This window comes from Silurus meridionalis, chromosome 10, assembly GCF_014805685.1.
Source record: "Silurus meridionalis isolate SWU-2019-XX chromosome 10, ASM1480568v1, whole genome shotgun sequence".
Taxonomy (NCBI): Eukaryota; Metazoa; Chordata; class Actinopteri; order Siluriformes; family Siluridae; genus Silurus; species Silurus meridionalis.
Window position 1 is genome coordinate 21,190,236 of NC_060893.1, and position 13,613 is coordinate 21,203,848.

At 36.1% G+C, this 13,613-nt stretch overlaps 1 long non-coding RNA gene and 2 gene segments (V, D, J or C); 2 read left to right on the forward strand and 1 right to left on the reverse strand.

Moving 5' to 3' along the window:
• Positions 1–1,056: 1,056 nt before the first annotated feature.
• On the reverse strand, positions 1,057–2,555 carry LOC124391973. Its single transcript, XR_006927068.1, has 2 exons — positions 2,115–2,555; positions 1,057–1,531 (listed from the first exon to the last, which is right to left on the reverse strand). It is a non-coding gene; the product is annotated as an uncharacterized LOC124391973 (long non-coding RNA).
• Positions 2,556–2,561: 6 nt separating this feature from the next.
• LOC124391938 lies at positions 2,562–3,106 on the forward strand. The segment is given in 2 exon segments: positions 2,562–2,642; positions 2,754–3,106. Coding segments are annotated over 2 exon segments (387 nt in total).
• A 2,371-nt stretch (positions 3,107–5,477) lies between these two features.
• Positions 5,478–6,089, forward strand: LOC124391965. The segment is given in 2 exon segments: positions 5,478–5,532; positions 5,644–6,089. Coding segments are annotated over 2 exon segments (384 nt in total).
• The last annotated feature ends 7,524 nt before the right edge of the window (positions 6,090–13,613 follow it).

Genomic DNA, 13,613 nt, shown 5'->3' on the forward strand with positions numbered 1-13,613 from the left:
CGCTTAGATTATTATTATAAATAACTGCGACTCTGCCTCCTCTGCCATTTAGACGGGGTTGGTGTATGTAACTATACCCAGGAGGACTCGCATCATTTAATTCTAAATAAATGCATTTCAAAAGAAAAACTAGAGTCAACAATCACACCTTAAGTTATTTTACCCCTTGCACATGAAGAGACAGAAAGACCATCCTGAAATATTATGTAATATGAAGTGTAGCATTCACAGTATAAAGAAGCAACATTTTCTAGAATCTTGAAGATAAAGTGGAGGTCTGATATTGGCCTATTTTTGGAGAGCTGACAGGGGTCATGTTTTTAAAATTAAGGGCCAGCAGCATGCATGATTTAGGTACATAAACAGTGTTAAGGGACACATTGTTTTTTTTTTTGTTTTTTTTAGCACATGTTCAATTGCTTATAGAATTATCTGTTAAGGAAATTTATAATAAATTAACTAGATCACAAATTTATGATTTTGATGTGGAAATAAGTGGAATTAACTCGGTCTCTTGAATGGGAGTAAGATTTAGAAATGTGTGATCTGATTGTACTTTTATCTACAAATGTATTTATTAAATTGTCTTACTATAAAATTAGAGTCTTGATTTTTGAATCATCACTGGCTGTTGAGGGTGTGAATGTTAGTGTGGTGTTTCTATTTGTATTGAACAAAAATCAAAAATTATGCTTAATATATAGGTAGACTATAAAGGTACAAAGACATATTGATCTATCATCACTAAGTGCTTTTTAAACACTATGGAGACACTCCTTCCATGCTGTTCGAAATATTATCAAAATAATTAGACCATGTTTGTGTTTAACTGGTTCCTTTCACTCAGTAGCACAGAGCAGTGAAATGAGAGGGAGATTTACATGAAGACGGCTGAATGATCCTCTTTCTCCCAAAATAGAGCACCACTTTCACCAGATGTTCAACTTCCTTTAACCAAACTCACTGAAGCACAACACACAGCACTGAATGTACAGCTAAACACACTCTCTCATCACACTGATAATGACTACTAACTCTAATAAAACACACCCAATGTCCAAAATGAAGCTTTATTTCAGCAGAGCAAAACTACAGGAAGAGCAACAGGACAGTGAAGAGAGTAAAGACAGGAATATCAGCATTGTGTAGAATTGAAACTCTATTGTAGATGGATGTGTGAGCAGCTCAGTGTTTAATTCTATCTTGGAGCTGTTAGTCTTCACACTGGCTCTTTCTGAACGTGACCGGATGAATGACACTGTCATGGGAGACGGTACAGACAAACTCCTCCCCCTTTTCCCAGAGCGCTTTGCTGAGGGTCAGGGTGCTGCTGCGTGTGTAACCGTCCTTCTTCTGTTCTTCAGGGCTAGTTAGAACCCTTCATTCACCACTGAGCCGTCCACTGTCCAGCTCACTGTTGCCCCCTGTGGAGAGTAGGCAGACAGCAGGCAGAGCAGCGAGGCCGGTCCCTCAGAGAGCTGCAGAGACGATGGATGGAGCAAAGACACGGAGGGCTTTACAGTGGGACCCTCTGGAGTGCAGAAAACACAAAAACACACATTTACACAAGTTACACAACATTTTCTCATTACTGCTTCTTCACATCACTGCAGTTCAGTAGAACCAATCAGCAGGAGAACATTTACAAGCTACTATTAATTTTTTTGGAGCGATTAGGAATTCAATCAGCTTTATTTTATTTTAGCCGCTTCTTACTGATGTGTCATAGAAAGTGCTCCCTGTATGATAGAAAGAAATTAATCTGATGAAAGAAATTTTCACTGTATATCACAAACACAGCAGCATTCGTCTGTATTTTCTATTAGAACAGAGACTTCAGAATAATGTACACAACACTGCAGATATGAACCAGTGAGCAGGTTTCCACTCACCAACACAAACACACTGGAGATTTATTATATGTTTAATATTTACTCATTTCTTATTCATTTTATTTAAAAAAGTTAAGAGTTTCTCCCAATTTATTACTGATACACACATTATATTTCATTAGCATTATTTATAGAGTACACAGTAAAGAATTAAATAAATAAAAACTAAATGTATATTTATTTTGTATCAACTATAGAGGTTTAGAAGTAAAAGACACTTACTGATGCTGAGTTTTGTTCCTCCACCAAAAGTGTACCACAGTGATACATTCTAATGAAACTGTCATACAAAAACCTCTGTTACACTACATTGATCACACACACTCACACACACTCACACAGGCACACACACACACACACACACACACACACATACACACACATACACACACACACAAAGATTTTGCATATGCGTGTTGTGTAACTGCTGCATTCTTGGCTCTAAATGTTAAATCATCATAAGATTATTATGGAAATCTTGTGCTAATTATTCGATGCTGTGCATAAAAGGTTCCACATTAGTGAAAGTGATCACATCAAATCTACTACAGTGAGAAATTCATTAACATTCAGTTCAAACAGCGTCCAGTGGATTTGCATTAGCAGCACATGCTTCAGTGCTCTGGGAGTGTTTATAGCGCTGTGACTTTCACACTTCATGACTGAGAGCTGCTGCTACAGAAACTTCACCCACAGCTACCATGACTTTGATCCCCGTCTTCATCTGGACACTGATCTTCTGGACTCAAGGTCAGACACTGCTTCATATTTTATCTCTACAATGATGTGTTCATACAAATACACGTATTGTTTCTGTTCTAATATTTCAGTTTTATGCTGCATTATTGTGTATTTTTACAGAATGCAGAGGTCAAGTCACAGTAACTCAGACTCCTGCAGTGAAATCTGTTCTTCCAGGAGAAACAGTCACCATCAACTGTAAAACCAGTCCAGCAGTGTATTATTACAGCTCTTATGGCCACTATTTAAACTGGTATCAGCAGAAAGCTGGAGAAGCTCCTAAGCTCCTCATTAAATTTGCTAATCAGTTAGAGTCAGGTTTTCCAGCTCGTTTCAGGGGCAGTGGATCTGGATCTGATTTCACTCTGACCATCAGTGGAGTCCAGACTGAAGATGCAGGAGATTATTACTGTCAGAGTTTCCATTCTATCAGTAGCACATACCTGTTCACACAGTGATATAGAGTCGTACAAAAACCTCCCTCAGTCAGACAGTAGAGAAACTGCACTGCTGCAGCTGGGAGCGACTGCAGGTGCTGAGTTGGAGGATGTGATACACACAAACACACAAATTCCTATTTAACAGACACGACCATCAGGGCTTTTACTTTGATTTGTGTCTGTGAGTTTAATCTGTTGGTCTCCAGAACATTTTGGACCAGAACACAAATTACATTTAGCAGTTCACTTTCCTGGTCAGAAACAGTTCATTAAGATTATCTGTGATTATTTCCTACAGTGATTTATCATCTTTTATAATGTCTTGAGCATATAGAATTAGGTGCACTAACAAGTTTTCTCATGAGAGTGAAAATTTCACCCTGGAGGATGAACTGCTACTGAATAATTAGTATAATAATTAGTCATGAAAAGATTTTATTATATTAAAATGTCTGTTTAATTATATGTATTATTTAATCGATTGCACTAAAGTGTGAAAACCCTGAATATGTGTATAAACATATTTAATGTACAGTATTAATAGGGATAAATGTGCATTAAGGACATGGAGGCCATCAGGAGTCTTTATAATGAATAATCAGGTAAACAGATACTGAGACAGATGCAGTGGTGATTTGTGTATGAAGTGCATCATCTATAATGTAAAGCAATCATATTTACTGACGCTTTTATTAATAATTCAGAGCAGGACATTTCAGTGACACACAAGTAACACATATTTAGATAATAATTAGGTAACCTGTGTAACTGTCTCCTTTCACTCAGTAGTAAATGCTTCTTGTGCTCCTTTTGCTTCTCTCACCACTACTGAGGTTACCAGTGTTATTGCGTTATTGACTTGCTTAAGAAAGACGATAAGAGATTAACTGCATGGTGAATTAGTGATATCTATTTGGTTGAAAAAATTAAAAAGAAAATAAAACAGACAATAAGATTTAAAAGGTCTTGTGTCTTACAGTCAATAAATAATAAGCACAAGCACCGGCCTCCTGTCAGCCCCCCCTTGCCCCACTATTATAACTTTGCCCTGACCTGTAGAGGACACACACTCACAAGACAAACAACAAAAAACATTATAATATTTCAAACAAGAATTAATTATAAATCAGATTTGATCTAATGGCTCCTACACACCGGCCCCTAATTGTGTGCATGGGCACCGATTATCATATCATATAAAGCAGCCTGATACAAGCATTTATGCATACTACTACTAAGTGGAGGTTTCAGCTTCTCTCTCATTCAGTTCTTTCTGCATTTTAAACCTAAAAGCATTTTACAGAAAATCTCCATCTGATACGATAAACAAAAATCACACTGTAGGAACCTTTAAAAATGTGCTCTGTTTTCAATGTTGTTTAATGTCAATTTATTTATTTTATTTTTATTTCAAAATGTATTATTACATGTAGCATTGTTTTACTGTCCAGATATGGGTTTGTTTTATATCCAGTGAATTAATGTGATAAATGTGAGTGTATTATTGTTGGCCAATGACTGTTGAAGTTAGATAGTTAAGGGGTTAAAGGTCATGTAACAATGAGAGTTACAACGCAGGAGAGAGAGGAGCAACGCACATGGTGAGAAGAGACTGCGTACAGACTGTGTGTGCTAAAGAAAACAAATCTTTAGAGACTGAGTATATTCGTTGAAATATTAAGGCCCAAAGTGTAACGTTACTGCATTCGGTTTATCTTGTTTGATTTTCTCAAGGTTTAATGTTATTTGATTTCACCGCCTGATTATAAGATATTATCTCTGCCATCGCGTGTAATGAAGGCCTAGCAGGTATAACAAAAACAACGTGAGTGGACAGTGACTGCAGACGGGATCTAGTTGGACCTGGGACTTTGTTTGCGACTGGACGTGTTGTGTTGTTGCTGCTGTAAAGATTGGGTGGTTACACTGTGCTTGGATCGGCCTGACTCTTCACGCAGAGAGGAATTGATCACTATGCTAATCGTGAGTTGTAAATGAATCTATTTTCCAAATTTGTGCTTCTTAAGAAGTTACCACTAAGAAATATTGTGATTTGAGGATATCTGATATAATGAAAAGTTACTTCTTTATTGTAATAAGAGACTGGTGTAAATAGTAGAAGACTACCGGAAAATTTACCATTCAACTGCCGGGAATCCAGGTTTCTTAGTTAAGTGAAAAAATATGAAATTTAAACTTTTGGGTTAAAAATAGGTTTACAACACAATAACTGTGTAGTAGTGTGAGAATGACAGTAAGATTGGGGGAATGTGGTAAAGACGTTTCCATACTTAGAGGACACTTTGCATTTGCAGCACATGCTTCAGTGCTCTGGGAGTGTTTATAGCGCTGTGACTTTCACACTTCATGACTGAGAGCTGCTGCTACAGAAACTTCACCCACAGCTACCATGACTTTGATCCCCGTCTTCATCTGGACACTGATCCTCTGGACTCAAGGTCAGACACTGCTTCATATTTTATCTCTACAATGATGTGTTCATACAAATACACGTATTGTTTCTGTTCTAATATTTCAGTTTCATGCTGCATTATTGTGTATTTTTACAGAATGCAGAGGTCAAGCAACAGTAACTCAGACTCCTGCAGTGAAATCTGTTCTTCCAGGAGAAACAGTCACCATCAACTGTAAAACCAGTCCAGCAGTGTACAAGGATTCAAATGGTGAACACTTGTACTGGTATCAGCAGAAAGCTGGAGAAGCTCCTAAACTCCTGATTAAAGTTGTAAATCAGCTACAGTCTGGTGTTCCAGCTCGTTTCAGTGGCAGTGGATCTGGATCTGATTTCACTCTGACCATCAGTGGAGTCCAGACTGAAGATGCAGGAGATTATTACTGTCAGAGTTTCCATTATATCAGTAGCACACACCTGTTCACACAGTGATATAGAGTCGTACAAAAACCTCCCTCAGTCAGATAGTAGAGAAACTGCACTGCTGCAGCTGGGAGCGACTGCAGGTGCTGAGTTGGAGGATGTGATACGACACAATGACACTTTTTTGGCTTATTAATTTATTTATATTCACTCTCTCCATATGATCAAATTTATCTTCGATTTCCATGCAGATAAACACACACACACACACACACACACACACACACACACACACACACACACACACACACACACAGATACATTCAATAGACATAATTTGCGGCCTTATTTGTATAGCACTTTTAACAATAGATATTGCCCTAAATCAGCTTTACAGAAATAAATAGAATCTGTGTATACATTTTAAATGTATAAATTAGTCCCTAAATGTATCCATATTTTTATTCCTTATCAGCAAGTCAGCCATGAAGTGGCAAACAAAACTCCTTGACATGATTTGAAGAAGAAACCATGTGAGGATTCAAACTAAAAAAGGAACCCTTCCTCATCTAGCTGACGATGAACATCAATTTATAATACTTCAATCATTGTTGAGGATATCAACTGAAGGTCCACTGATGGAAACTGATATAAAACTACTCATGGTGATTGTAGTCCTAAGCAATTGTAGCAAACAGTTTATATTATTTACAGTCCAGATCCATATAATGGTTCTTGTGTTTAACCTTCTGCTGTAACCTCATGGTTTTCTAAACTGTTTATTTGGAAACATCAAGAAGTAGTGCATCAGGATGAATCAGGCAGGTCCAGAAAGAAGAATGGGACAGAATCACTGTAACATTAAGATCGTGTTTAACTTGGAATGGAAGGGGGGAGGAGAGAGAGAGAGAGAGAGAGAGAGTGACAGGAAGAGAAAGGGAAACATGAATTATTAGGATTATTATCCTTATTGCTACATAATATTTAAGGACAAAAATGCAGTATGAGTAGAGCGCAAGTAAGGACTCTGGCAGGACTACAACAGCTATGACAGCATAACTAAAAGGGACAGCCAGAAGGTAACAGAGACATGAGAGATCCCTTTAATGACAGCCCACCACAACACTGACAAAAAACTTGAATGAACGCATGAAAGTGGGGATATCCATACATCCCAGTTAAATAAAACAGTTTAAAGGTCAAGTCAAATAGTAAAATAAAGTAAACTATAACGATGATCCCTCCAGATCTGCTCCTTTACCTCTTTTTCCTGAGAGAAACCTATTAACATAAGGTTTGACTCATCAAATATGTTTTTAACCTCTTAGCCTTCAGCACTGCGCCAGGCGACCGATAACCCATTGTTGTTGATTTCTGTAAAGCTGCTTTGAGACAATGTCTGTTGTGAAAAGCACTATAGAAATAAACTTGACTTGACTTATCAGGTGTTAATGTTTAGCAATAGATTAAACACATTCACTGCTCCAAATCCCGGTTTATTAGGAAAGATAAGGGTTCAGTGAACAACATGTGGTAAAGCATTTTTGCTCCAACCAAACAATAGTGTTGTAATTTAAATGGTTATTCTTTTGTCTAAGACACAATACCTCGGTTGGTGTATTGTTTATATATATTTCGGAATAACTTTAGCATAAAGTAAAGCTCAAAGTGCCTTCTTGTAAAATATATTTAAATTGTGTATGTAGCCCACTTTCATCAGGAACTGTTAACATTTCAATTTAGGTAAGACATTTTCAGCACTGAGTCCCAAAGATTTGGCGATGGCTAACATGTTTTAACCAAGACTTGAACAAAGACACTGTGTCTGAGTCCTGAGCACTGATTGGAAGGCTGTACCATAACTGTGGGAGAGAAAGCTCTGTCCCCTCTGCAGTCTACATTATTAGAAGTACCAACAAATAGCCTGCCTCATTTCACTCAGGTACTGGAACACAAGACCATTTAGTGCTTTATACATCAATAGAAGAATTTCATAATTGCATAACTGCAAGTTTTGTTTGGGAGCAAATGTAGACAGAATAAGACAGGGATGATGTGGTCATATTTTCTGGTTTTGGTAAGTAGAAATTGCATAAATAAGCTTCGCTTCAGATCCAGAGAATAAGATATTACAGTAGTCAAACCTTGATGTAATAAAAGCATGAACTGGTCATATTTCCATTACTAATCATATTTCTTATTTAAGTAATATTTCTTAGATTAAAGAAGGCTGTCCTATTAATTATTTATATGCATTTAAATTCAATTCAATTCATTTTTATTTGTTTAGTGCTTTTAACAATGAACATTATTTGCACACTCAGACAGTAAAGCATTACAGTAATCTAATCGAGAAGTAACAAAAGCATGAACTAGTTTTTCTGCATCCTGTAACGACATCATATTTATAATTTTAGTAGTATTTCTAAGGTGAAAGAAGGCGATCCTGGTAATATTATTTACGTGAGCCTCAAAGGAAAGACTAGGGTCAATAATAACACCAAGGTCTTTGACAGCCGTACATGCTGAAACAGAAACACCATCCAGAGATGCTCCGTAATCGGAAATTTTGCTTCTAGCTGCATGTGGTCCTAGTAAAAGTACTTCCGTCTCATCTGAGTTGAGCAGAAGAAAGTTATCAAGCATCCACTGTCTAATGTCCTTTACACACTTCCCAACATTGTTAAGCTGATCTCTCTCATCTGGCTTTGCTGAAATATACAGCTGTGTATCATCAGCATAGCAATGGAAGCGAATACCATGTTTATGAATAATTTCACCAAGAGGCAGCATATATAAAGAGAAAAGCAGAGGGCCTAAGACAGATCCTTGAGGAACACCAAACTTTACCTCAGAGAGTGTGGAGAACTCACCATTTACATCAACAAACTGATAGCGATCAGTCAAATAAGACCTGAGCCAGGAGAGAGCTGTTCCCTTTATTCCTACAACGTTCTCAAGTTTAGCAAAGAGTATAGTGTGATCAATGGTGGCAAAAACTGCACTAAGGTCGAGCAAACCAAGTAAAGAGACACAACCCTGATCAGAGGCCAATAACAGGTCATTTACCAACTTAACTAGCGCCTTCTCTGTGCTATGATGAGGCCAAAATCCTGACTGATTGATTTCAAAAATGTTATTCATAAGTAGGTGTGAGCATAACTGCTGTGCTACAACCTTTTCTAAAATTTTGTATATAAAGAGGAGATTTGATATTGGTCTGTAGCTGGAGAGCTGACATGGGTCAAGGTTGAGTTTCTTAATTAGGGGTTTGATAACTGCCAGTTTAAAGGATTTTGGTACATAACCAGTGCTAATGGAAGAGTTTATTATTTTTTAAAACAGGTTTAATTACCTCTGGAATTACTTGTTTAAAGAAACTTGTAGGCAAGGGATCGAGAATGCAGGTTGATTATTTTGATGAGGAAATTAATGAAATTAAGTCATTCTCATGAATAGGAGTGAAGCTTTGTAATTGATTGCTATGATTACACTGCTGTCTACAGGGTTACTTGTAAAATAATTTGGATTTATATTAACCGTCTGGATTTCTTGCCTGATGTTTTAAATTGTATTATTAAAAAAGTTCATGAAATCATTACTACCTAATGATGGTGTGCATGTTAGTGCAGTGTATTTATTCCCTGTTCATTTTGCTACCATGCTTAATAAAAATCTAGGATTATGCTTGTTATTTTCTATGAGGGTGAAGAAATATGCTGATCTAGCAGCACTAAGAGATTTTCTATAATTTAGGAGGCTCTCCTTCCATGCTATTTGAAATACTGTTCATTTTGTATGATGCCATTTACGTTCTAATTTTCGAGTGGTCTGTTTTAAGGTGCGTGTATGATCATTATACCACTGTGCTAATTTTTTCTCCCTGATCATTTTGGTCTTAAGGGGAGCTACATCATCTAGAGTGTAACGTAACATTGATTCTAGGTATTCAGTGGCCCAGTCGAGCTCTGCGTGGTCAGACGGAGATTTATCTAATATCGTAATTTATGGAAGATTATTGATCAAATGCGCTGCTGTAGCTGACGGAAAGTACGCTTAACATGATAACGTGATGAGGTAGTAATGCAATGACTGAGGCAGATTTTTAAAGAGATGAAATAATGGTCTAAAATAGCTTCAGGCTGTGGAATTATGACTAAGTTTTTTATTTTTAATCCAAAAGTTAACAACAAATCGAGAGTGTGTCCACCACTATGAGTGGGTCCTATAACATTCTGATTAATTCCAACTGAATCGAGAATGGACACAACTGCTGCTCTTAAGGAGTCTTCCTGATTATCAAAATTAATATTAAAGTCACCAATAATTAATGCTTTGTCTAAAGAAGTAGCTAAATTTGTGATGAAATCTGCAAATTCTATGAGAAAATCAGAGTAGGGCCCTGGGGGTCTATAAATATTAATTAGTGGAATTGACTGACTAGACCTACTTTTGGACACTGAATATTTTATGCTGGTGTAAAGAACTTTAAATGTTTTACATTTGTGTTTAGTCTTTTGTGTGACGCTTAGATTATTATTATAAATAACTGCGACTCTGCCTCCTCTGCCATTTAGACGGGGTTGGTGTATGTAACTATACCCAGGAGGACTCGCATCATTTAATTCTAAATAAATGCATTTCAAAAGAAAACTAGAGTCAACAATCACACCTTAAGTTATTTTACCCCTTGCACATGAAGAGACAGAAAGTCAATCCTGAAATACAATGTAATATGAAGTGTAGCATACAGAGTATAAAGAGGCATCATTTTCTAGAATCTTAAAGATAAAGTGAGGTCTTATATTGGTCTATATTTGGAGAGCTGACAGGGGTCATGTTTTTCAAATTAAGGGCCAGCAGCATGCATGATTTAGGTACATAAACAGTGTTAAGGGACACATTGTTTTTTTTTTTGTTTTTTTTAGCACATGTTCAATTGCTTATAGAATTATCTGTTAAGGAAATTTATAATAAATTATCTAGATCACAATTTTATGATTTTCATGTGGAAATAAGTGCAATTAACTCGGTCTCTTGAATGGGAGTAAGATTTGTGTAATCTGATTGTACTTTTATCTACAAATGTATTTATTAAATTGTCTTACTATAACATTCTGATTAATTCCAACTGAATCGAGAATGGACACAACTGCTGCTCTTAAGGAGTCTTCCTGATTATCAAAATTAATATTAAAGTCACCAATAATTAATGCTTTGTCTAAAGAAGTAGCTAAATTTGTGATGAAATCTGCAAATTCTATGAGAAAATCAGAGTACCCTGTCTATAAATATTAATTAGTGGAATTGACTGACTAGACCTACTTTTGGACACTGAATATTTTATGCTGGTGTAAAGAACTTTAAATGTTTTACATTTGTGTTTAGTCTTTGTGTGACGCTTAGATTATTATTATAAATAACTGCGACTCTGCCTCCTCTGCCATTTAGACGGGGTTGGTGTATGTAACTATACCCAGGAGGACTCGCATCATTTAATTCTAAATAAATGCATTTCAAAGGAAAAACTAGAGTCAAAATTTCACACCTTAAGATATTTTACTCTTGCACATGAAAAGACAGAAAGACCATCCTGAAATACTATGTAATATGAAGGGTAGAATATATAGTATAAAAAAGCTACAATTTCTAAAATGTTGAAGATAAAGGGGAGGTCTGATATTGGCCTTTAGTTGTACAGCTGACAGGGGTCATGTTTTTCAAATTAAGAGTTTGATAACTGCCAGCATGCATGATTTAGGTACATAAACAGTGTCGAGGGAATCATTTTTTATTTTATTTTTTAGAACATGTTCAATTGCTTATAGAATTATCTGTTAAGGAAATTTATAATAAATTATCTAGATCACAATTTTATGATTTACATGTGGAAATAAGTGCAATTAACTCGGTCTCTTGAATGGGAGTTAGATTTAGAAATGTGTGATCTGATTGTACTTTTATCTACAAATGTATTTATTAAATTGTCTAACTATAAAGTTTGAGTCTTGATATTTGAATCATCATTGGCTGTTGAAGCTGTGAATGTTAGTGTGGTGCTTCTATTTGTATTGAACAAAATCAAAATTATTATGAATCATTGTAGTTTTGTTCCTCCACCAAAAGTGTACCACAGTGATACATTCTAATGAAACTGTCATACAAAACCTCTGTTACACTACATTGATCACACACACTCCATCACACCACACTGTACACACTCCATCACACCACACTGTACACACTCCATCACACCACACTGTACACACTCCATCACACCACACACACACACAAAGATTTTGCATATGCGTGTTGTGTAACTGCTGCATTCTTGGCTCTAAATGTTAAATCATCATAAGATTATTATGGAAATCTTGTGTTAATTATTCGATGCTGTGCATAAAAGGTTCCACATTAGTGAAAGTGATCACATCAAATCTACTACAGTGAGAAATTCATTAACATTCAGTTCAAACAGCATCCAGTGGATTTGCATTGGCAGCACATGCTTCAGTGCTCTGGGAGTGTTTATAGCTGTGACTTTCACACTTCATGACTGAGAGCTGCTACAGAAACTTCACCCACAGCTACCATGACTTTGATCCCGTCTTCATCTGGACACTGATCCTCTGGACTCAAGGTCAGACACTGCTTCATATTTTATCTCTACAATGATGTGTCATAGAAAGTGCTCCTGTGTGATAGTAAAAAGTAAACACAAAACACACATTTACACAAGTTACACAACATTTTCTCATTACTGCTTCTTCACATCACTGCAGTTCAGTAGAACCAATCAGCAGGAGAACATTTACGAGCTACTATTAATTTTTTTGGAGCGATTAGGAATTCAATCAGCTTTATTTTATTTTAGCCGCTTCTTACTGATGTGTCATAGAAAGTGCTCCCTGTATGATAGAAAGAAATTAATCTGATGAAAGAAATTTTCACTGTATATCACAAACACAGCAGCATTCGTCTGTATTTTCTATTAGAACAGAGACTTCAGAATAATGTACACAATACTGCAGATATGAACCAGTGAGCAGGTTTCACTCACCAACACAAAACACACTGGAGATTTATTATATGTTTAATATTTACTCATTTCTTATTCATTTTATTTAAAAAAGTTAAGAGTTTCTCCCAATTTATTACTGATACACACATTATATTTCATTAGCATTATTTATAGAGTACACAGTAAAGAATTAAATAAATAAAACTAAATGTATATTTATTTTGTATCAACTATAGAGGTTTAGAAGTAAAAGACACTTACTGATGCTGAGTTTTGTTCCTCCACCAAAAGTGTACCACAGTGATACATTCTAATGAAACTGTCATACAAAAACCTCTGTTACACTACATTGATCACACACACACACATACACACACACACACTGCTTCTCACAGTTACCACAAAAATATAACAATACTGTATAAAAAGATATTGTAATGAGATTTAAATGAGAAATCAAAATTATTATGAATCATTGTAGTTAATATGAAATTTAAACTTTTTAAAAAAGTTCAATAATTGTGAAGTGTGAGAATGACAGTAAGATTGGGGAATGTAAAGATGTTTCCATACTTAGAGGACACTTTGCATTGGCAGCACATGCTTCAGTGCTCTGGGAGTGTTTATAGCGCTGTGACTTTCACACTTCATGACTGAGAGCTGCTGCTACAGAAACTTCACCC